This window comes from Pomacea canaliculata, linkage group LG12, assembly GCF_003073045.1.
Source record: "Pomacea canaliculata isolate SZHN2017 linkage group LG12, ASM307304v1, whole genome shotgun sequence".
Taxonomy (NCBI): Eukaryota; Metazoa; Mollusca; class Gastropoda; order Architaenioglossa; family Ampullariidae; genus Pomacea; species Pomacea canaliculata.
Window position 1 is genome coordinate 11771522 of NC_037601.1, and position 24834 is coordinate 11796355.

Sequence of the window (24834 nt, forward strand, 5' to 3'; positions counted from 1 at the left end):
ATAAAATAATATACTGCAATCCCCTCATAGTCAACACTCAGCATAAAAGTTCAAGATTCTTTATTTTATATGTATATGAATAGGATGAAGAATTAGCTTTTATTTAAAATTTGTACATTAGTCACTCTCAGCTTGAACACAGCCTAATGAGAGCAAACAAGCCCACTTAAAGGTTTTATGCATCTCTTCGGAATACCACCAATCATTAATCCTAATGAAAGTTGTGATCATGCCTCTAGTGGATGTTATATACTCACATCACATGATTTCAACATTCATCTGAAAAATCACCTGGATAAACAAGTTTGACCTAACTTGGAACTAACTATAAACTATAATATAAAAAAAAAATAAAATCAGATTTTGTCACTAATGCAAAACTGTCACTTAGGACAAAAAATACTTTTCAGCTGACTAGGAATGTACAAAGTGGGTCTCTCCACGGACTCATTTTCCATACCACAATAAAATGGCACTCAAAAAAAGATTGGGAGATGGGATGGGAAATTGGTGTTTTACACCAAGCCACAACTAAGGATATATCATGGCAAAGCAGCCAGCCCTGTAAACAGATGCCACATGCAGAGAGGGAAGAGCATGTCCGCTGAACACAGGACAGCCAACCCTCACTGTATTGGTGACAGGCACTGATACGCCACCGGACTGCCCTCAAAAAAAGACCAAATAATTGATTTAATAATACAGATAAAGAAATGGCCTATAATAATAAAATATAATAACAATAGTGTGAGCTTTTATAGCACCATATCTCAATCAAAGCTCTCTGTGAATTAGAAACATAAAAACACAAGACAGACAAAATGTAGCTGAATGCTTGGCAATCAAAAATGAAAATGCAATATACATTGTATACTGCACAAAAAAGAAATATTTACAGGTTGTCAACATTAAATGTTAAAAATACATTTATGTAATAATGCCCACTTAAGCTGATTTTGTCACAATGGTTCACCATCATAAAATAAATCAGTAACAGACATTTGTGTCTCATATCAAAAAGAGGAGCAAAAACTGTAGTAACATTCACACAAATGTGACAAAAGACCTTTTAAAATTTCAATCAGGATGCCACAGACTCTTTCATCATTTGACAAGGAAGACGACGACATACTGGCAGTATGCTGAACAATACGACATGCACTATCGTCCTGATCTTATGAAAAGAATTAAAAAAGTCATATCTGTTTCTCATGTTAGTAATATGCCATGTCGTTTTCTGGAAAATTTAATTCTTGGAGGATGTTAAAAGTATATCTACAGTTCTGAACCATTAACAGTACCCTTACAATCCCACAAACACAAAAAAGAATGAGTTTTTTTTTCATGTCAAAAATCTATAAACATGAAACATCAAGCTCAAATTGCCTGCACCAATATGCAAGTATAGCAACCAAACTGCAAAGTTAAGAGATATAAAGATGGAGTTTTCACTTTTAGTTATATTAGTGAAACACTTCTTGCCATAAGCATTAGATTTACAAAAGAGATCCATTAATATCAAACTATTTAATTTTTACAGTTATTGACTTTTTTTAGGCAGTAAAACCCTTTGTAGTGCTGGAAAAGAGGCTTTTTTGTTTGCACTTTATCCCTCCATGAACTGAGCTGGTTTGAGTATGAAGTGATGGTCCTTATAATAAATTTGTCATGTGCTATAATGAAGCAGCTTTTTTCCCTAAGATAACTGGCTCATGTTGCCGATACTTCTCAAACATTAATGTCAAGTCACAGTTTGCATCAATGGTCTGCAAGAAACACAAACATATAATGAACAAAACAGCCCCCAAAATAAGCTGGAATCTTTCAAGATTTATACAGTTAAACAGTAACTAGTAATGCTAGTACTAACATGGGACACTTATGCATGAATGAAGTATCAAACAAATAACAATTTAAAAACTATTGCCAGCCACACTATCCAGAAAGTTTTTAAGGCATTTGCTTTGAAGATAAAGTAATAAAAAAATAAGAATTTAATTAACTGACTGTAATCACCTTGCCAAACAAGTTTCATTTAATTTGGATCAAACTATATCAAAATCAAAAAAGGTCAATGGAAGTATGCCATAATCGCATGAAAAAACTTGCATAAAGATACAAGAAAATTAAGTTACTCTCTTTAATTAACCTACTTCTTTATAGTGTTTAATAACTTGTGAATTATAATTTTGCCATGTTGATAGGTTTCAAGCTGTGCAAAACTAAGAAAAGCATTAATGTGTGAAGAATACTGGTGCAAGAGTAGGGATAATGAGTTACAAGAGATTGTACTTAATGGATTTGTGGTGAGCAAGTTTTAAAAAAACAGTACCAGCATACTGCCTTCATTTTTTTTTTCTGGTATTGCAGGAAAAAGCACAACCAACTTTATATTAAAAAGCAGTGTCAGATCAAAGACTAACTTACACTCACCAAAACAGGTGCATTAACAGGAAATTTTTGGTGCTTTAACCAATCTTCATGCAATATGTGAAGATTCTGTAGCAAGTCCTGGAAAAAAGGGTAAAATCCACTTAAAACTATGAAAGCAGAAATCTTCCATGAGAGTATGCAAGCACACTTATTTACACACACTTCCCTCCAACCACTCTCTTCCCCTGACACAACATGCACACACATTATGTACCTATGAATGCCACATAAACACCCACTTTCTTCCAGTCCAAAAGATCTTAATTTTTTTTATATTCATGTTTAATATTAAACAAAAATTATACTTAACAGAAATTGATTTCCTAGCTTCACAAGTCAGTCTTAGAAGACACTAAAAGAGCTCAGATTGTAACTGGTATATTATTATATTTTAATGTTTTACACCCTTCCGCTTTCGTACAGACCATTGATATCCCAATTTCTTCACTGCGACAACGTTTCTTTATTCTCTCATAACAGGTCTCTGGAGTCGTATAAAGATATACTGAAAAAGAAGCCAAGCATCTTGACTACTAAGTACAATAATTTTCTACACAAAAAATATAAATCCACAAAATAGCTGGTTAAACTGGACATTCAGAACTATTTTCAAAAAATAAGTGCTTTCAAGCTGCTAAGATATATTCTTACAGTGTATGTATCTGAAACACAGGGCCAACTCATCGTATAATAATACACAGAACCAGCTTATCAGGAACTGACTTTTTGATAAGTAGGTTAATAGGTAGCTATTAAAATAATTTAAAAATAAAACAATTTGTAAATTGATACTGTTAGTAAAATTCTCTAAAGGGCAAATTAAAAAGGAGAGGTTTTATACCCAGCCAGCAGATGCTATCTTATGGCGACAAAGATAGCCCTGTAAACAGGTGTCATGTACTGAGAAAGAACCGAGTGCCCGAGAACTCAGGACAACCAGTCATCACTTGGTGACAAGCACATAAATGGCACTGGACTTGAAACTTATCTCCTGCAGAAATACCTACTGTAATTAATCAGTGTACCCTAACTGTTACTTTCTCCACCTTCTCCTCTCTGCGCTACTTCATATTCCTGGCAATGTTCACTATGCATGTGTGCGTATGTTTGCCTGATTGCAATGCCCTTCTCTATCATACAGCATTATTACCTACTGCTCCTTGTATCTGCTAAAGCTCAATGACCTCATCTCCATGTGGGGAAATGCACTATTATTAATGCACCTCTTATTATTATTATTACCTTGCAATAAAAGAACATAAACATCATCTCACCAAACAGATCAACATGCACATTGTGCGCCTGTGTAATCCAACGGTACCATTCATCCAAAATGACATACTCCATCTCTGGCATGTTACCACTGAAACACCAAAGCAAAAATGTCAGTGTCAATAATTTTCTAATGTCTGGATTGTAACTTTAAAAAAATCTCATTTGATGAAAATGATAGCATTATTAAAGAAGTGAAGTTTATAATATGCAGATGCATACATATGTCTATAACTATAAGAAACAGCTGCCTTATGTCTGAGAGATAATCTAGAAAAGACTTCATGCGATAAGTTTACAAACTTTTGACAACTTTTCTCTTTTTCACAAAACCACGACGCCTACCTAAAGTTATTTCATGATGAGGTTACATTTTAAGCATGGCAAAAAAAACCCTCTCCATGCATTATACTGTATACCTGTTTCGAAGATTTTCCACAAAACAATATCTGGCACTATGGAGTGATCTCTCCATCATTCGGACTGGTTGAACCTTTTTAAGAAAGGGAATCTGAATTTTAATTCAGATGTAACATGTATGCATGAATATATGCACTTCCTTTATCAAATACACTATTTGAAAATTCAGAGTTCAAAAACTGTTATTTGCCATTCAGATATACTCAACTAAACACAACAGTAAATGACACAATCTCTTACTTTAAAATGGTTGAAGGCTGCAATATAAATTCAGCCTATTCACCTTTTTCTGCACTCCCATTGTTAACCTGGCTAAGAAATAAATGTAAAATTAAAAAACAAAAAACAAAACAAAAACACAACCTGTGGTTTTGTGTGGATCTTCAACATTGTAAGTTGTACATATGTCTGTAGAGCCATACCCCATCTGCTAGGATCACGATACAAATGATCCTGTGCAACAAACAGAGCAACTATGACCACCAAAAATTTATGCCAATTTCTTTGGCGACAGATTCTGAAAAAAAACCCAACCCTACTAAAAAAATGTTTTTGCTTATTGATAATCATTATGTAATATATCCTTAATATATCATTGTTCTATATAAACAAGGTCTGGCAGGCATTTCAGTTTTATCTTTATGTGCTTTAAACAAACTGAATAATCATACTATCATTGAGGAGAAAATGTCAATTACTGCACTGAAAAAAAAAATAAAGGGGAAAAAAAGCAGACAAAAAAGGAAATCCACAAACATACAAGCACGTTGAATCCCCTGACATTTCTCCACATACTAACAGGCTCTTGAATGACCTGCAATGAAAAATGTCACCATCTTTCAGTCTCTAAATGTATCAATAACAAAAGCAAGCTCTTACTAAGCATATCCACCTCCCCAGACATTTTTTTAAGACTCCTGCAATACTTGTTATTAAAATGTTCCAATAATTAGACGTGATCTTTGGTGTCCTTTTTCATCAATTTACTGAATGACTGACTTTTCCCAGTAGACCATTCCTTCCTATTCTTTTTAATCTCAGCTAGTTGTTGATGAACAATCTTATGCAAGGAATGTGACCACAGGAACTGCTGACTTTATATTACTTTGGTCTACACAAAATGACTTTAAATCAAAGGATACCTTTTACATGACATTACATACTAAATTATTTTGTTCTTGTCTTAATATTACTCACCTCTGTGTCTTTATTATTCAAGAAGTGATTTAAAAGAGTTGTCTTACCACTTCCTATGTTTCCTTCCACACACACCTAGAAATATTTAGATTATATGAAGCAGAGAAACTAGAGAATGTAACAAGTAATATTTAAAAATGGTACGATGTGAAAATATATTTTCCACAAAAAATAATGGCCAGTTTATTAGAGGTTGCTTTATTTTTTTTCAAGTATGTCATGTCTATGAGGAGGAGGACACAACAAAAACAGCAATAGCAGATGCTCACTTCCTGTGTTTAGACATATTTTAGACCAAGCTTAATTGATTGTACATAGGTTAGTGTGTCATATACTTCTATCTCAGTTCCCAGTGACATGAAATAGATCACAGCTATTTTACACATACACCATCCCATCATAAAGCAACAGCTACAGATCATCTGAGGTAAATGAAGGGTTTATTTTGGGTCTATATTGAAGTGGTAGAATGATGATCATGAACACAATTGTCACTATTAAGAGAACACACATAATGTGCATATTGTGTAAAAAAAATCTTTGGGTTTGTTGGCTGGTTTGGTTGGTTGGACAGGACTGTATTGTGTTTGGGTTTAATTAATTTATTTGTATGTGTACATATGACTGTACTTTTGCATGCAAGTGCATGTATGTAGATATAATGATTTTTTTCTTGTAAACAATCTATATAGGACTAGAAATATTATTCTTATTAAAATTATTATTAAAAAAGACTATACAACTGCCACTACAAAGCCAAACAGCAGAAGTACTGAGTGGTCAGAAAAGCTGCTGGTTTATTCACTAAATAATCTTTTACCCCAGTCTTTTCCCTTTATAGTTCTACTGTCAGTGGGAAGATGCCACTACTCTTTGTGTGTAATGTTTATTTCACTTCACAAAATTGTGCTGGTGCCAGAGTTTTTTTTATTTTTCAACTGCAAAAATTTGGTAGTTTGTTTCAACAAAAAGAATTCCAGCCATGTTTGAACAAGGCAAAATACAGGCCCAAGCTATTTTGTAAAAGTCCACTTATCTGACTGCCAGGCTGGGAAATGCACCATGAAAGTGTTTTTAGAAATAATACTACATGTCCACTATGTACTCACTCTGTATGTGTGTATGTGGTTCAAATGACATGTACCTGAAAAATAAAACCAAAATAATATAAATGTCATTATTAGGCAGACCTTGTTTTCATCCTGCCTAACAATGACCATCATGAAGGCTTTGCACAGACCACCACCCTCTCCCACCAGACAGCTACCATCATCTGTACAAATTAGACAAGATGATATTTGCCTTAGGATAAGGCAAACAGACCAAAGTACCTCCTATGTCAGAAGCTACATCTAATTTCATTACCAATGTGGTCCTGTGGGAATGCATAGCAAACCAGGGAACATATCCTACAGTACAAAATGTAGGCTGCTCCAGGAACTGAGGGTGGAGATCTGGCTGTCACTGATGCCTCCTGACCTCAAGCTGTATAGACCTGTGGACTCTGCAGATGACTACCAATTTCATCTGGTCTTTAAATGTAACCCAAAATTGGTGAATGATAACATCAACAACAACTACCTAACATAACTAATCATAAAGTAATTAAAGAATCTACTTACCCTCTGTAACAGCTTGTTCCATTGATAAACCTGATTTTGATATACCTGTAAATATCAATTTTATAACAATTAAACTTGCATTTATAGTACAATTTTACCCTCAAAAATTAAATTGACAAAAGCTACTTTAAAATAAATAATATAATAAATGATACTGAGGATGAGCAATGTGAGTTTTTCAAAACAGAAAAATGTAAATTACTCCCCAATTTTATCAGAGAAATTTGAACTCATACACGTTAAAATATCCACAAAAATAGATAAAACCATACAAGAAACAAAAGCATTATCAAACGAATGACATCATGGCAGACATAAACGAAGTGCATGAATAAAGATGAAGAACTGAGGAGCATGCAGAATAGTACGCATATAAATATGCATAAACGATATTTCACAGAAAATTGTTTGGAAGCTGCACTTGAAAACTTTCAACGTATACACAATTAATGCGAACAGAAAGGGGCAGAGAATTCAAAACAGCAGCTTGATCAGTAGGCGGCCCGTCTGCCCGTCTGATATATGGCACAGAGAAATGGGTAACATAAACAAACCAAAGTAAAAGACAATTTTCTCTAAATGGCATCTGGTCTGAACTAGAAAGAATTATGCTTTCCCTGGCCCACACAACATTCAGTCATGTTCCGATCTTGGGACTGTCTTGATAACAATTTGGTTGACAGAATCGTATTGTTCGTGATCGTATGCTCTCTGGGATCCTCTCCCCATGTCATTATCATAGACAATAATCGTTTGAACTTTGTTTTCATAAAAAATTGCCTTATGTACCCTTTAAAGTTTAATTTGATAAGGATGAACCAAGTTTCTCATTCGTAAAATGAAAAAGTAATTTACAATCTTAGTCAAACATGCACGCTGGATTCATCCTTATATAGGTGTAAGCAAACGTTCACGTGGCAAAATTAGATGAGTGTGCACAAAATAAAAGATGCATGTAAGTGTTCTACCAACGTTGAGACAATCCGTTCAAATCCAATGTATCCCGACCGACCTGACCTGGTCTGAAAGATTTAAATGCCCAAAGAGCACGACTAACAACGCATGAAACCATGGTGTCCAAAAGACGATATTGCGCATGGCCACATTTCAACCAACCGTAGTCGCCGTTATAAAAGCAGAAGGTAGAAAGTGATAGTTGAGGGAGCTTAGGTAACGAAGGTAAATGTAGCTTCGTGGCTAATGGTAACGATTGAATCTCTAGTAATGTAATTAAATACATAACGCAGAATTATAGTAAAAGTTACGCGAGGAGAACGCCTTGCTGACAGATGCTACAGCAAATGAGTTGTTAGATATAATAATCAGCTCTTGCAGGCATGATTGCCTCCCCACACTGTCCACTCTACGCTCGGAATTAAATTAACACATGAAACCATTGACACGTATATATACGCTTTTGATGTTAGATTTTTTTTTCTTTTCCTATCACATCACACATGTCCGTGATCACATCGATTATATAGGTATAGGTTTTAATTACACAAGCACAAGCAGACGGGCAATCGCTAATATAATTGTCACATGAACATATAGAGTATTTTAAATTATTAAATTATAATTGATATGGCAATAATTAATATGTATCTATAATTGCACTTTAATAAACGCAAGATTTGTATAGCGCATATATACATATATATACTCGTAAGGAAAAAGAACGAGACATCGAACAACTTACGAAAGACAGAAGAACAAACAATTACATATATGAACGATGGAAGGATAAACAACAGTACATGATGACGAATAAAAGACAAATACCGAAACACGCAAGAGGAATTATAATTAAGCTGCAAGGACTGAGAGTATCGTGATTTTACACAGGAAGACGAGTAGGGAAGTAGCAATACGCAGAAAAGGGAGAAAAGGGAGTGAAAAAGGACTTGTTTTTGTCGTGCTAGCTTTAATTCTGAGTGTTGTACAATATTCGATCAGTCAACCGTGGTTAAAGAAGCTAAGAAAATGATAACGCCCCTCTCGTGAAACTTACATCGGTAATCTCCGGAACTGCCGTTATTTCCGAAAGGGTTTTCGGTTCTCCGGTCTTATCCGAATAAATGTCGTCAAAATATGATTGGCTGCAAATGATGTCAGATTCGCTGCTTCGGGGCATTCTACGTCAAACGAAGATTTACAAACAAACAAGATGGCAGACACTGCGGGAGAGAGTTCGCAAGTGCTGCGAGAATCTTGTGACGATAAAGAAAATGTGAGCAGCTACGAACCTTGTCACAAGAAGCCCAAATTGCTTGATACGCAGTCTGATTTCAAAAATAGACTCGAAGATCGCCTGAGTGGGATTCTGTGTTGTGCAGTGTGTCTGGATCTTCCGCAGACATGTTTTCAGGTACCTACGGGGGTGTTGCAGTATGTTTAGTACTAGTACGCCCGTGCTGTGAATGTTTATAGGGAAAATGTATTCTAAGATAATATTATATTTATCTTACAAACTGCATAAATGTCGTGTTGTTACGATTTTTTTTTTTATCAACATCAAGTCGCAGAAACTAAAGGTGGTGAAAGCAACCTGAAACATTTATGGTTTGCTCAGCTAGTAGCTGAGGTCATCTTTCGATGCTTGTATTTGTACTTTTGTGATGCTGAATACTTTGCAACGTCAGCCATATATGTAAATAGATTTACATATTTATTAAATGCATCGATTTTGAAAAATGCACTATTACATTAAAGATATTTTTGACCGTTCTCTGTCTAACAGTTAGTGATACGTATAACCTTGCAAAAGCCATTTCTAGAGGATAATACTGTCGAATTTTGGAACTTTGAACATCACATTTATCATACAAAAAACGGATGCTTTTTGGCATTTTTACAAATAAATTGTAGTCATTCATGCTATTAAGCGTTTTTAAGTACTTAAATGAGAACACTACTTGAGAAGTCGTAAGCAGACGACCTGATCACGTGATGTCGAACCCAGTGCATCGGGTGATGCTAAAAATAACGAGCTTCTCATGTAGCAGTTGAGCAAGTTGTACACCAACCAGTGAATGTTCTTCATTGTCGAGTTTTATTGCCAAGTAGTCGCAGTGAACTGTAAGTGATCCATGGTTTTAACCACAGCATGTAGAGGGTGTAGCACACACTACTTCTTCTTTGTGGTTTATTACCACATAAATAATAAATCAGTGTGTACATAGCTTTCCATTGTCATTAGTTTCAAACACACTAAGATAACACACAAAAGATCATTGATAGTCATGTTCATTAATTCATAATGAGACTAAGCAGTTTTAATAATAACAGTTTTTTATTTTTCACTTTCAGTGTACCAATGGCCACTTGATGTGTGCAGCATGCTTTAACCACCTGCTGGCAGATTCACGTATCAAGGATGAACCAGCCACCTGTCCAAACTGCCGTTGTGAGATCAGCAAGAACAACTGCATCCGCAACTTGGCTGTGGAAAAAGCTGCTTCAGAGCTGCCAACTGACTGTCATCTTTGTGGTCTGCGCCTCCCACGTTATCAGCTCAGCAACCACCAGAGGCACTTATGCCCAGAAAGGTAAGTGCACTGCTGGTTGGGTGAATCCTTTGTTTCACTTTACCTGACCAGGTTTGTCAACATTTTATGGGTTAACACAGTGAATCTTTTGCAGGTCTAATTCTTGAATGCGATTTGGGGTGCATTTTTTTTTGCTCCCATTATCGCCTTCACCTCAATCCATGCCATCCATGCAGCTGAGGTGCAAGCACGCTCAGAGCTCACAGGCAGGACTGGCTAGCATGCGCGCACTCGAACGAGTCTCTGGCATCAGATATTACTTGTAAGGCTAGGTAGGTGGTAGGGGGATGCCCAGCAGAACACGTGCGAGTGCCTGCATCTTGTCAGCCTGTCTGTGGCTGCGTTGCCCAAACCACTGCTCAGGATTGTGCTGGGAGGCACAGGTCCATTACAGCTGCTGATGGTGGACACCCATCTGCCAACACAAGACGACAAGCCATGCCATTCCCAGCAGATTTGCAGCACCTTTTCTTGCCTTCTCCATGATACCTACTACCCTTCTCCCTCCCGACTCTTGCCATAACCTTAACAAGTTCGCACTTTTTTATTTTCTTCTCTCTGTCATCGGCCAGGGAGCACCAGTGTTGTTGACAGGGTTCGGCTAACGGGCTGAGTGAAGATTGATTCCCTAGGATGGTGCACCAAGAAACAGTTGGTCAGCGTCGTTCTCAATGAACAACAGTGTGACTACTGTTGTATAAGGCGGCAAGTATCTTCAATCTTTATGGTGGTCATCAGATTCATTTTAATTGTCATTAACTTCTTTTTCCTCTCCCTACCTCTTTCCTGTCCTGATTTTTCTTCCTTCTATTAATTTCTTAGAAGCTATCTTTTAAGCTGTATGCTTTTTTTTTTTTTTTTTTAAGTTCTCCTAAATATTACCATTATAATGCACGTAGGTACAGTGTAATTGAATTAGTTACAGAATCTTTTTCTGGTATATTTCTAGCTACTGTTATTTGAGAGCAGACATATGCAAAGAATAGTAAACTTGTTATCTTGGCCATAATATAGTTACATAGTAACCAGGTTGTGTCTGGGAAGAGCTTACCAGATAGGGGGGGAAAAATCCCATGCCCTAATTATTTTCTAATAAAGGACTCTGGAGAAACTTGAAAGATATAAAAGATAAAGTCTTTAATTTGCACTGTTTGTGTTTCAGTATTTCCTTTAGATATTTGGCTGACAGAAGAAAACCACTTTTCGATCTGGGTATTGTTTTCACAAACGCAAACTGCTGTTTTCATGCTGTTGACTATGCAAATATTGGTGTACTTTATGACATGCCTTTTTGATGTGAATTGAATGTACATGTAGTATGGATGTTGAATGTTACACACCAGCAGTGGAGTTTGTGGAAAGGTCACTCAGCTCCTAAATGGTTACCAAATTGTGCATATATTTCTAGAGGTCCTTCACAGTTTTAAATAGGCAAGTGTAGTTCTTTTATTTGATTAAAAGTCAATTTCACAAAAGTCAGTATGTTAGAGCATCCAAAAGCCAGACCATTGCTCACGTTTGCATTATCTTAAATAAATGACTTAAAATTTAAAGAATTGTGGTCTCCTATAGTTATAAAATACATACACAGTGGGAAGTATGATGAACTTTCAGTATTGTCTTTATTGTTGTAATGGTTAAGAAGTAGAAAGTTTCCACTTCTTTCTGGTTGACTCTCATTGATTTCAAAATCTAACCAGCCTCTTTTTCAGTTGCTCCTGAAAGGGAAGACAGAGTTTGGTGACCCATGAGTATCAACACTTATTATTCACAGTATCGTAAGTAGTAGGGGCTAGTTAGCGCATTTCCAAAAAGGCCAGTTCACTCATCCACTCAAATACAGAGACAGTGCTGATCATGTGACATATTTTGAGTATAGTTTTCTTTGTATTTTACAGAGTGACCACATGTCGATATGCACGCATTGGCTGTAGATGGAGAGGATCATACCAGGCACTTGCTGAGCATGAAGCAGGCTGTGCTAACCCTCACAAGACTGGCCTGGAGCTGATGGATGCCTTGGAAGTTATGGATATGCATCAAATGGATGAGCAGAAGCTCTATAAAAATATCTTTTCACTGTTGTCTTTTGAAAAGATAACTTTCAATGGTACTCTTACATCATTTGTAAAGCTTGTATTTAATACTGGCTGTGCATTTTTTGTTGTAAAGTAGTGTTTGAAATATTAATGACTAGGAACTCTTGATGAGAAGGTTTTGATACTTGTTGTCCAGTATGTAAAGAAGTGTGTAGACTTTTAGTGTGTTCAATCTTTTTTTAGTTGTATTGTTGTTCATGTTATGTAAATGTACATTTATCCAGTGATTTTATATTCATTGCAGATTTGCAGCTGAAGCCATTCCGTACTGACGACTACATTACCCAGTTATATTATGAGACATGTCGCTTCTCAGCCTTTGGATATCAATGGGTTATTAGAGCCACACTCAACAGTGGTGAATCAAAGAATCCAGCACATGCAGCTAGACGCTCTTTAAATTACCAGCTGAGTCTTAAGAGCACCCCTCCTTCTGCTCCATTCCGTTTGCACTACCTTGTCTTAAAAGGACCGTATGGTGAAATGAAGCTGATGCCAGCAATATATGAGCATGAGTTTAGCAGCAAAGATCTGGATTCAGGATATCGTGAATTACCACTAGTTGACTCCACAGAGTGCAACAAGCTGCTAGCCATGAAGGTCATCAGTTTTCGGGCCATTTTGTTCCAAGTAGTGAGTTAAATTTAGCTCCATAAATTAGGCAGCCATTTGCGTGTGTGTAGACTCCCCTCTTGATGTTTTATAGTTTTTTGTAAAAAGCTGTCTTTGTGTAATCTGCTTGTGCATGACAGTTGTCTTTTATATTTCTTTTACTGGATGTGATGCAACAAATATCCCAATTATAAACCTTAAAATGGGAGAAAAACTGTCAAATATCTGGTTGTCATAGGTCTAAATTTGGATATTTGTATGATAGTTTTCAACATTGCTAGGAATATTTCAAGAATGAAAAAATGATTGTTATAGGACCAGTATTTCAGATGCGTTTTAAGATAAACTTAGCATATTCTTGCATCATATGCTTATTGACTGGTTCTTTGTTTTTTAAAAAAAGTATATGAAAAGTGCACATCAACATATTAAAAGTAGCACACTCTACAAATCATCCGACTTTTTGTTGCCTTTTGTCCATCTGTTGCATCCCATGTTTACCTGCCATAGGCACTGTGTTACTTTCTGGACAGGTTAAGTAGTTTTGTTTCAAGTCAGCTGAGGCAGTATTGTTGTTGTATATATATTTTTAGGCCCTAACATGTTATTCACGACTGATAAGCTGCTTTATAGAGCTGTCATGTTGTTCTAAACTGATATGTGTACTCCATATTGAAGGGATTCCATCACCATCCCTCCTTTCCTCAAAAAAAAAAAAAAACCTCCCCAAAAAAGTGGTGTTGTGTGAGTTGTCAGATTTCTACCTCTTTTGCGTCCTGTTCCTGCCTGGGATGTGATGCTGTGCATTGTATTTTGGATAATTATTGTATGTGGAAACAACCTAGCTATAAATATCATCAAATTCTTTAAGGCCAGATACTTGTGTATGCATGCGACCAGCAGTTTATAGACGTTTTGTCAAAGAAAACATCACTGATTGGATTCATAAAGCAAAGAACAGAAACCAATGGATCCTCTTGAATCTGAAGCCATTTATACTTTGTTGATAACTGCTGTACTGTATATAGAGGAAGATGTGAACATCTCAAGAGAAAAAGGAATCATGAGGGTACAAATGTAGGAAGATGTGCATTTGTGAGTAACAGTGATCAGATAGCAAATGGATATACTAGATATAAAAAACTTTTGTTTCCCTGTGACCATAAGTAAATTGTGTATAAATTACCTAATAGTCACCTAGTCACAACTGCTCTGTATGGCTTTTGAGATCCTCTTAAGTCTGATGGACCCATTAGCATAGTTTATATGTATATATGCATGTATCACTATTCAAGGAAATCAAACAGATAACAAGAGAAAAGTGGTGAAAGTTCTTGGTGATAAAGAAACTGGGCTTTTTGGGATTTTGCATGTGAGCTGCCTCATATTTCAGGGAAGAAGAAAATGCTTAAAATACATCTTTTTACTTCCACATTAATATTTCTTAAGACCCTGTTTATGCATGTTTTCCTGTCATGTAAGATGTCTTATATATATATACACCAAGTATACTAGAATTTTGAATATACTTTTGAAATGTGTACTTCAAAAAAAGCATTCTAGAAAGGTTTAATACTTGGACCCTGGTATGGTATCTGATTTCATAAAAAATTATTTACCTGTTTTTATTGTCGCTTTTTTGAGAGGGTGGGTAGAGAGCTATTTTCATAAAACACATTTTAGTTAATGAGATTTCATTTTGATATGTCACACCACCTAATTTTTACAGCTTTTAAAAGTGTAAAAAGTAATTTATTGAATGAAATCATTGTAAATTTTTAAAGGCATCATCAGCAGTTCTTCTGTTCCATTAGGTAGTGGCTCTCAGGAATGTGGTTTGTTGGACAGCAGCTGCATTACAATAATTAGATTTTTTGGTAGAGGTGGTGGTGGTTTAAAGACTGTATATCTGTTTGAAAAGTGGAATTGAGCCTGACAAATTTCTTTAAATTTGCACTTTAATTGGTGACTTTAATCAATGACATTATTTTAGTCCCTTTATAGAATTTAAATATGGTGATAGCATTGATGAACTAATTAAAACAAAGACCTTAAATGATTTTGGTATTCATTTGTGTGTTGTTTTGGTTGTAATTTTCAGGCCTTTTTCTTTTATTTTTAAGACTTTTTTTGTTTTGCTTACTTCGATTCATAATCTGCATCCTCACTATAATAAAAAGGTTTGTCAAAAGATGACAGTCAAAACTGTTGTGCGTTATTCATATCTTTTCATCTGTCTTTCTGTATCTTTTTTTCATAATTTTATTCTTTCCATGAGTGAGTAGAATCATTAGTGTTGCATGTTCAGTGGTTCTCTCAGTTCTGATTTGTTTTTACAGTTATAATACGCCTATTACACACGCATGTACATTAGTAAACGAGAGTGACATATTCCCTAAGATGAACATATTAGATAAATTTAGTTGCTGTGTCTCTTAATTTTTAAAGTTTCTGAGAAAAATTCTATATTTTACGTAGAAGTGTGTAAAGAAGTGTTTGGAGTATATTGTTTGCATTGTAATAGATCAATATTATCTACTTTGGACAATTTTTTTTCTCTTTTCTAAATAAGGTTAGACCTTCAGTATTATTTCACTCAAGTTGTTATTGCTGTGTGTATATATGTAGTTTAATGACTTTGTTCACGTAGATGTTTCAGTACAAATATAATTTGAAATTGTTGCTGTCCTCTGACAGAATGCTTAGCAGTAGCCTTTCTTTTGTCTTCAGATGTCTTTTGTCACTCATTATATCACACATAGCTTATACACAACATCACTTGCTAAAGACAGAAGTAAAGAAGCAAAAATGGATCATTATTTATGGTCAGTACTATCTTTTTAATTATCATCACTTTGAGAAACTGAAAATGCCATTTGCTTGTGTTTATAAGCAGCAGAGTAAATATTTAATACATAGGCGAGACATACATTTGTGGCTTACTGCTCTTTTTACATATGGAACATATTCTAGTCGAAACTTTTCTCAGTCAAAGTTAATCATGCCTTTTGGTACTTTTTGTAATGTGACCTTTTATTTATTCTCCAGCATGATCTGTTAAGCTGCTTGTATTATCTGTGTAGACTGAATATAAAAAATATATGAATTTAGATTAGAAAATCATCTTACTGAGATTAGAGATTTGAGCATAAACATTTTATATGAGCTATTTTATATATAAGTTATTGGTGTCTTATTGTTTCTTAGATTGCAGTACTTTGATTAAATTTTTAAAAATCTGGTTATCAAACAGGTATTTACATAAACATGTCATCTGATCAGTGGGCAATTTATGTTTTTACTGTTAGTTCACTCTTGTATAAATGTTTGCCATAATACTTTTGAGCATTAAAACTGAATGCTGGAAAGGGGTATTAAAAACTGATTGTGGTTATTGGTAATTCTAATATGTTTTTGTTGCATTTTGTACACATACTTCATATGCACTATAATGGAAAATAAGGCTTCCATATTTGAACTCTGTGTATAGGTGCACATGTATAGCATAGCTTTTTCTTTTTACAGAGGAAACATAACGTCCTAATTGAAACCTTTCTTAGTACAAGTTAATCATGTCTTTTGGTATATGTTGTCAAATGACCTTTTATTTATCATTCAGCATGGTCTAACATCCTACCAGTCCCATAGATACTCTAGAACAGGGGTGGGCCCTTGCCCAGGTCTGCTTTAGAACATGACTGCTGCTTTTCAACTCATGAAAAGAAAATTGAGGTTCTCTTTTAAAAGTCTTTACTTGCCAAGCTTATTGAAGTATATTTCTAAAATGATGCTGTTAAAGCATTTCTAAGAGAGAGAAAAAAATAAGTTTTTTCATCTTCTAGCACTATGCTTTAAGGCATTCATATGCTAATTTTATTTTTTGACTGTTATATGGCTTTTAGTGTCTGTTTGGCAATAAGCTACAGTAAACAATGATTACCCTCCCTGGCTTTGATTTTTCTCAGTATGAAAAAAAAATGATTTTAGGTTTGTCATTTTACGAAGAATATTCTAAAAAATCTTATCCTGTGTATTTTGAAGTTTTAAAGAGAATCCCTTATGGAGGTCTAGCAGTGAATTCTTCTCTTTAAAGCACTTGCTTATTTCACTTTCTTCTCTCCCCCTCCTCACACAAAACAGGTTTTAAATGGTTTTAACAAGATACACAGACAAATCAGGGAACTGTGAGTGGTATAGATCGACTAGTTAATAACAATGCATTAAAACTTGAACCATGAAGGTCTCATTAAGACTAACATCCCTCGGCATCAAATGAGTGTGATATAATGGCTTTCATTTACAAGGATGCTAGATGGTTTTTTCTAATTTCTTCCTGGCTCTATTGTATGGAAATAGGTTAATTCATGCTAAGTGAACGTTTGTACACAGAAGCATACTGTGGTGAACACAATATTTGTATTGTGAATTGTTTCCTTTTATGAACATTATGGTCATTCTGATATGATTAATATGTGTAGTCATGTTGTGGTCTTGTAATGGAGGGAACCAACTTCCACAAGTAAGAATTTGTCTTCCTGTTGGCAGCTCTTTGAAAAAAAAAATTTAAAGCATGTAATGTGGTTCTACCACTCCTGTTATTTTGGGGTCCATTTGATTTTGCTTGATGTACATTCAGAGCACAACTTACATTAAGTGATGATTGGGGTTGTTTATGTAACAATAGCCAGGAAGAAAGCGTTCTGTATTTACGAAATGTGGTTTTTAGATTTGATGGTAAACTAAGTACAGGTTTCATCTGAGATGCACTGTGGTACCACAAGTTCAGTTTTCTTTAACAGTTTTACTACACATTTTCTACAAAAATTAAGTCAGGGTTAGTCATTGAAGCAGATTTACAAAAACACACAAAAGAAAGGATGTAATTTTTAAAACTTTAGTTTTGTAATTTTTAGAGCACTTCACCTGCTTGTATTATCTGTGTAGACTGATTGCACATGTCATCAGAGAAAGATGCACATTAAAATGCATTGTAACTTGCATTGTAGTCTTTGTAAATCTCCATAATAAAGGCTTTTGGAAAACGAGTTTTCTTTTTTTTTTTTTGTTTGCTTGTTTTTAAAAATTGGTCTGAATGGGGCTTTCCAGAGGCTGAATGTCCACCTCCGGCACTAAGAGCCGGGCCCACGGGAGCAATGCTGACCAAGCTAGCCTTCACAAAAAACACACCAAGTCAGACTGGCCTTTTAAAAACAACCAAAGAAAAATGACCACCTTCTTTTGTGATGTATTATTTTAAGAGTTCTACAGCAAGCATATAGTACATCAAAAGGCAAAATTTATTGCCTATGACACTGACAAATTACCACAAAGGGTAAAAAATATGCCACAACAATTGTCAGAACATATGCTTGGCAAAGTGGGATACTTTCCTTGTTCCCCAAATTTCAAAGGAATCATGGGGTAAAACATCACTAAGAAAAATTATTTTTAAAAAAAATGCCTTGATAGAAAGTGCAACAAACTAAGTTATATTAAAAAGCAAAAACAAAATAATTTTAAGTTGTTTGTGACTCAACAACATTTTAAATACTTCTACAGCACACATGCCTACCACAACTTCTGCACAATATTACACAACACTAACTTCTGCACAATGACATTAATGTTTAAAAGCAAGCATAATACTTTAATGCAACATCTTCACATTCCTTTATAGCGCCTTTGGATATGCCATAACCATAATCCCTCTAAAGTAGGAAGTCTACAGTCTGGACACCACACAAACAGGAACTTTAGAAACTACATTTCAAGTTCACAGCTAATATGGCATAATATGCCGGCAGATGCACAAAGGTAGGGAAAGATTTAGTTTTAGGAATTCTGGTTTTTAGTGATCTGGAACAAGTTTAAATCAGGTTGCAACATCAGCCTGAACTTCATTTTTCTCAAAATGTGTGTTTTAGAGCATGACGGTATTGGAAAGTGAAGAAAGTCACTTTTAATGTATTCTGCACACTAGATTTGGCAGGTAAAGGTATATATAATTCATCCTTAAATGCAAAATGGTAAAAAGCATTTTATTTTGTGATAGTTTGCTAGCACTATGTAGGACCTCTTGATTGAATTACTGCACGCAGAAAATGTAAACTTCTATCTTACTCCATAATGCAACCAAAAACCATTAGAATGTATAGAGATCTTTACATTTATGCTAGCAAGACTTTTTCAAATTGCTGTCCAAAGTCTTTTTCTTTTACAGTTAAAAAAAACAAACTATAACTCAAACTTTGTGAAGTATTTGCCAATTATGCCTATAAAGGTAAAGAAAAAAAATTGTTCCATGTCGTTTTCCAAGTGTTAAAGACCTCACTTTTCTCCAGGCCAGCTTTACGTGAGGGCGTGGCCAATCTTCTCTCACTTGTTCCCTTATCTTCTCCAACCCTCTTAGGAGTCAGGTACCCATTCCTGCCAGCTGGATTGAATGGGGAAAGTGAGCTGTGCTACATGGGTATCAAACGGGTACACCTCTCAGTTCCGACACCAGTGCTCAAATCACTCAGTTATCTGCTCCCCCAATTGTGCCTATAATTGCATGCTAAATTTGAAGATAAACAGACAAGATACAGATAAAAACTGAAAATAAGATTCATTAATGTCCCTAGAAAATAAGACACAAAGACTATCATTCAGTCTGATATAAAACATAAGAAAATGTGCTTACACACCTCAGCTAAAATGAGATCAAATATAACACCTACAATCTACAAAATGGAATACAATTTACAAAATCTTACATGTGCATCTTCTCTCTTTCTCCACCTCATAAACATTCACACCATTATCATCCTAAGTATGATACTAAGAACTAATTCAATCTTATTTTCAAGCATCTTACACTTTTCCTATTAAATAAATAATTAAATAAACAAGACACAAAAAATTTCTACTGTTCAGGATGGACAAATGGCAATGAAGCATTCTTCAAAGCTTTCAAAAAGGCACAGAAAACAAAGAAAGATGAGAGTCCTTGCATAGCTGTCACATTTCTGCGTTCTCCTAAGAGGGTTGGGTACAGAAGGCCAAAAGGCAGATGACACAAAAGAAAAGTACATATTGACTAAAACAATAAGTATTCATTAATGTTTTGTTGAAAGTCTCTAACATGTTAGAATAAATATGACCACTTTCCCTGATCCAAAAAGTATGCCTGAATTCAACTCACTTCCATTGTTTAGGAGGGATTGGTGTTTTTATTTTATACCAAGCCAGGACTATATTATGGCAAACGTGGCCAGCTCTGTAAACAGATGTCACATGCAAAGAAAGAACAGAATGCTGAAGATAAAATCCTCACTGTTGGAGGAGGAGAATGAAAAAAGAAAAACCATAAAATGCAGCAGAGCAAACAGCATCTAATATACCTAACATGTATAAAAACAACACTTGTTACACTGTCTGAAATGTTAAATTTCTGATAAAACAAAGTGGCAGCAAAACATTCCAACACACGACATAATTTGTAATTACACTTGAACACATCATAATCTGTTCCTATTTTACAGGCACATGTTACAGAATAGCACCAACTTCAAAATATTGAAAGAAAATAATGTGCATAAGACAGCAGAGATACTGTTTTGAAAACAGTCAAAATACAATGCCAGCAGATCACTGAGTACGTGAAAGAAGCAGCAATACTTGTCCTACTTGCTTGAATGCAAGTTTCATAAACTACAACATTTAATTACAAATACTACATTCAGAAGTCACAGCATTTACATGTAGATAAAGAATTATTTAAAGCAATGAAGACAAAATAGGGAAAGAAAGAAAATATGTTTTTAAAGCCACGTATACTTGTGTGAAACTATGAAAATAGGCATCGCAATCTTGCCTAATTGGTCATATATTTCCATTAAAAATAAAACAAAGCCTGTTTTTCTATTTCATACACTCTTGTGTGCACACGCACCCCCACCCATCTCTGCCTCCTTATAAAACTGCACATATTTTTACAAATTGTTGCTTTTCTATCATAATAATTATAACATTATATTAACAAGCCTTCAGAGCTATCTTACATCCTAATCAAGATTTTAAAATCCTATCATTCCGAAAGCCCAATACATTCTTTTGTGCATTTCTGTTTACAGACATACAAAAAACTACAGACATAATATACACATCTGGTGTGTTATAATCAAGAAATCCATTTTCATTCTTTACAATTTCCCGTTTCTTGCTCACCTTCCAAGCAAATGTTTCTTTTTGACTAGATATATTTGAGTAACCGGTAAATAGTTGAATGTTTCAACTTTGGTCATAAACATCTCGCACTATAAAATTATTTTTTGGAAATTATTTCTGGAGGAGCACAATAAGACAACTAATCTCTCATCTCTCTTTTGGACACATTTAAATCCAAAGGCCACTTTTACCCAACAGGGTAGCTAGCCAAAGCATGCAGTAAGGTTAATATCTTAAAAAAAAAAAAACCCAAACAAACCAAGAAACCTGGCTCTTTGACATTTTTAAACCTTTGGACTACAAACAGACATTCAGTCTATTGCCAAACATCTCTAATTACTTCTGGAGTAACTGGCCTAGTTCTTATTTCACTCACATATTTTAAACAAGCTCTTGAAGAGCTCAGATTACATAAAAATATTACAATGTAAGATATTTCGTCAGGTCTTGCAAAAGTACCGAACACTGAGAAGTTCATTTTCCCATAAAAAAAAAAATGCCCCACTTACAATGATTACATACGTTTCAACCTAACATGTTAAAGCATGCATTTGTAAGAGCAAACATTTTAGGTGTTATATAACAGAGTTAAAATATCTTAAGTTAATGTTATTGCTGCTTGTTAAGTACGTCCTCGTTTAAAAGCTTTTTTTTTTTCAAATTAAAGGCTGCAATAAAGGTCAAAATAATCAATAATTGTGTCAGCAAGAAATGCAACATTTCTAAAGACTTCTTTAAGGTACACTAGTATTTTAAAGTTAACTTCTAGAACTTACCAACATATCTCTGTATTACATCTTCATATCTCTTTAGTTTACAATATTTTCTAAAATGAAAGTGCAAAAAAGAATTTTGTTGGATCTAAGCACTTCCAAAACAACACATATCTGGCCTTTATTTAATGTTAGTCGATGTGCAAGAAAATGACAAAATGATGCACAGGCTATGATTCTCCAATGTCTGAAAAATACTGCATGTGAGAGCATATATCCTGAAGTAATAATTGAAAGTTACTTTGTGTTTCAGAAAGATGTAAGAGCCTGGTCACCTAATAATTCAAATCCTAAGAAGAAAAATTCTAACTTTAATAACAAAAGATCTGCAGTTTTATTATTTAAAAAAAATCATAAAGACAAGATTCGGCTCTGACGTAAGCAAGGATCATTAATAGAGCAGAAAATAAAAGTACACACACGATACTTTTACATAATTTATAAATCATAGTAGGTCAGCGACATGCGAAAGAACTCATTTCCTATTGCCAAGAAGTAGTGCAAAATATCCACCCTGGGAACGCCATGAGTGTAGCCCTCTGATCCAATGGTCGTCCCAGAAACCACATAAATTGTAGCTCCTATAAGTCCCCAGATGTTTATATTTATTAAACAGCAGAAGATAATGGTCAACATTCCAAAGCCGGCAGTTGCTTCTGTTATAAGCTTCCGTGTGGGTGGATCAGCAAAACGAGTTGCAACCACTGCTCCAATCATGAATAAAAAGTTAAAGCTCACCAGGACTGGAGCATTAGTGTGAGCAAACCCAATTGCAAGCAATGGCAAGCCCGCAACTTGTGCTAACCAAGAAAATAGCTGATGATATTCCTGTTAGAAAAGCAAAAGTAAAACTGAGAAATTAAACACAGGCTTAATATATAACATCATTTTCCAAATCAAAATCCCTTACCAAATATTTTTGACCAGAGAACAATAGAAATGCTTAAGAAAGAAAGGATGTATGAGTCTCTTATGTCTGTGTAAAAGTGTGTGAACAGATATCAGTATGCATATATGTCACTATACAGTTACTGTGTTATTGTTGCCTTCATGACATTACTAAACTTATCTTTCTAAACTTTTTCAACCCTATACCAGACAAGTAGAACTCTAAACTCTGCATAAGCAGATCCACTTTAATTCGTCCCCAATGTAAACCTTGAAAAGTTTGGGTATTGCTCATTTTCTTTTGTAGATACCACTATCTTAAATTCATATCCTCTTTCCATTTGCTTTTTGACTTAGTTTCCTGCACTGAAGTCAGGTTAAAAAGGAAAAAAAAAGTAAATGTTCCAGAATGAGACAAGACAAATGAGCGCCATTAAAATGTCACACCTTTATTATCCTGTCTGGATCACTCATACTGAAACGCACTGTTCCAGCTAGTGCTGCAGCTCCCTGTATGCCCAAGCCCAATGCAGCAAAGAAGTTTGTAAAGAACACATTGTACACAAAATGAATAACTGAAATGGCCAGCACAGCATCTGACAAAACAGTTGAAAGTTGTCGTGGCATTTTACCAGTCCTTTTAATTCTGGACTGTGAATCTGCAATATCAGCAGTACAAACACAAAAGTTTATTATCATTCATGCATACAAGGATTTAAAAAAATGTTTATTCTTGTATAATTTTTTATAACTCGATCACATGGGCTAAAGCAACAAATGATAAACATATGATACTTTTACACACAAACATTAGGTACACAAAATGTACAAACTGATTTTATGAGCGATCGACCGTATTTAAAAGTTAATTTTACATAACAGATGAGTTTAAAGTATATAAGAAATAAAAACACGTGCGCGCGCTCACTGTACACATACAGTGGTTTAAAACATAAGCGGTTCTCTCTGGAGGAGAAAAAAATATTGCTATGTAAGACAGAACATGTTAACAAACAGTTCTTTTAAACAAGAATTTTGGGGAGGTAAGAAATGAGGATGGCAACAAACATAAGAGGCACATCAGATGCAAGAGAAAAGGGCTAATCGTGACGAATGCAGAAAACATAAACAGTACGAAGGGAGAGGGTCAAAGAATTCCAAGCAAGGAAAATTAAAATCAAACTAAGAAGCATGGAAAGAAAATGTCAACTCTTCTTTATTAATTACTTCTTCTAAATAGCTGCCTACATCGATTTCACATCATCTATGAGGAATAAATGATCAAAATTATTTAGAATTTAGTAATACTGTTATGCATAACAAACAAACAGTCGAAATAATTTCCTCACTTGTGTTTTTGGCAGAAGTTCCAGAAAAAATAAAATTTTTTACGTTACTAAAAGAAAGACAACATCAACTGTAAAATCGGCACTCCAGTGGTGTATAATTATATCAAAGAAAACGTTGTTTTTTCCGATACCTGTAGCACGAAACGGCGACCTCGACCTCTGTGATATGCATCTGCGAGTGTCGTCCCCTTACTACGCGGAGAGTGGTTGACACGCCTTTGCCGTTACGCGTACATCTTACAAGGCGTTACGCATTTCGCCAGCTGCAGGAGCAATGCACCCTTACTCGCTTGTCTGCAAAGTTGGGAGAAAACTGGCAGTGGTATCTCTGTAGCTTTAATTCTGTTAGGTGCGTGCATTAGAATTTTCACGTGTTTCATGAAAAGTGGCTTTTTTCTTTTTCGACACCGTCT

The 24834-nt window shown here is 35.0% G+C and overlaps 3 protein-coding genes across 9 annotated transcripts; 1 reads left to right on the forward strand and 2 right to left on the reverse strand.

Annotated features, from left to right (window-relative positions):
* Positions 1-43: 43 nt before the first annotated feature.
* On the reverse strand, positions 44-9026 carry LOC112553502 (thymidine kinase 2, mitochondrial-like). 6 transcript variants are annotated; one of them, XM_025220778.1, is made up of 11 exons: positions 8956-9026; positions 6945-6989; positions 6432-6466; positions 5323-5397; positions 4886-4939; positions 4489-4578; positions 4125-4198; positions 3708-3796; positions 2859-2938; positions 2434-2511; positions 44-1766 (listed from the first exon to the last, which is right to left on the reverse strand). In XM_025220778.1, exons 2-11 carry the CDS (start codon positions 6964-6966, stop codon positions 1674-1676), a joined length of 690 nt encoding a protein of 229 aa, XP_025076563.1. In that variant the 5' UTR covers positions 6967-6989; positions 8956-9026; the 3' UTR covers positions 44-1673. The 6 variants fall into 6 exon arrangements, 5 of the variants coding, with proteins under 5 accessions (XP_025076563.1, XP_025076562.1, XP_025076561.1 ...); XM_025220777.1 differs by lacking the exon at positions 8956-9026 and adding an exon at positions 7962-8063; XM_025220776.1 differs by lacking the exon at positions 8956-9026 and adding an exon at positions 7917-8052.
* Positions 9027-9075: 49 nt separating this feature from the next.
* Positions 9076-18248, forward strand: LOC112553501 (cysteine and histidine-rich protein 1-like). Its single transcript, XM_025220774.1, has 4 exons — positions 9076-9312; positions 10254-10492; positions 12391-12602; positions 12836-18248. The coding sequence occupies exons 1-4, from the start codon at positions 9112-9114 to the stop codon at positions 13231-13233; spliced, it is 1050 nt and encodes a 349-aa protein (XP_025076559.1). The 5' UTR covers positions 9076-9111; the 3' UTR covers positions 13234-18248.
* Positions 18249-18431: 183 nt separating this feature from the next.
* On the reverse strand, positions 18432-24680 carry LOC112553504. Of its 2 annotated transcripts, none has more exons than XM_025220783.1 (3): positions 24422-24559; positions 23520-23731; positions 18432-23012 (listed from the first exon to the last, which is right to left on the reverse strand). In XM_025220783.1, the coding sequence occupies exons 2-3, from the start codon at positions 23697-23699 to the stop codon at positions 22623-22625; spliced, it is 570 nt and encodes a 189-aa protein (XP_025076568.1). In that variant the 5' UTR covers positions 23700-23731; positions 24422-24559; the 3' UTR covers positions 18432-22622. The 2 variants fall into 2 exon arrangements, with proteins under 2 accessions (XP_025076568.1, XP_025076567.1); XM_025220782.1 differs by having other exon boundaries at positions 18433-23012; positions 24553-24680.
* Between the last annotated feature and the right edge of the window lie 154 nt (positions 24681-24834).

What these genes read in the sequence shown, in the direction of transcription:
- LOC112553504 (XM_025220783.1), bottom strand. Translation starts at nt 23,699, where the DNA reads ATGCCACGACAACTTTCAACTGTTTTGTCAGATGCTGTGCTGGCCATT. An exon ending in ATCCAGACAGGATAATAAAG is followed by an intron (nt 23,013 to 23,519) that starts GTGTGACATTTT and finishes CTTTTCTAACAG; the next exon opens with GAATATCATCAGCTATTTTC.
- LOC112553502 (XM_025220776.1), bottom strand. Translation starts at nt 8,016, where the DNA reads ATGGTTTCATGCGTTGTTAGTCGTGCTCTTTGGGCATTTAAATCTTTC. An exon ending in AGATCCACACAAAACCACAG is followed by an intron (nt 4,199 to 4,488) that starts GTTGTGTTTTTG and finishes TTTCTTAAAAAG; the next exon opens with GTTCAACCAGTCCGAATGAT. An exon ending in GTGGAAAATCTTCGAAACAG is followed by an intron (nt 3,797 to 4,124) that starts GTATACAGTATA and finishes TTGGTGTTTCAG; the next exon opens with TGGTAACATGCCAGAGATGG.
- LOC112553501 (XM_025220774.1), top strand. Translation starts at nt 9,112, where the DNA reads ATGGCAGACACTGCGGGAGAGAGTTCGCAAGTGCTGCGAGAATCTTGT. An exon ending in TTCCGCAGACATGTTTTCAG is followed by an intron (nt 9,313 to 10,253) that starts GTACCTACGGGG and finishes TTTCACTTTCAG; the next exon opens with TGTACCAATGGCCACTTGAT. An exon ending in AGGCACTTATGCCCAGAAAG is followed by an intron (nt 10,493 to 12,390) that starts GTAAGTGCACTG and finishes TGTATTTTACAG; the next exon opens with AGTGACCACATGTCGATATG.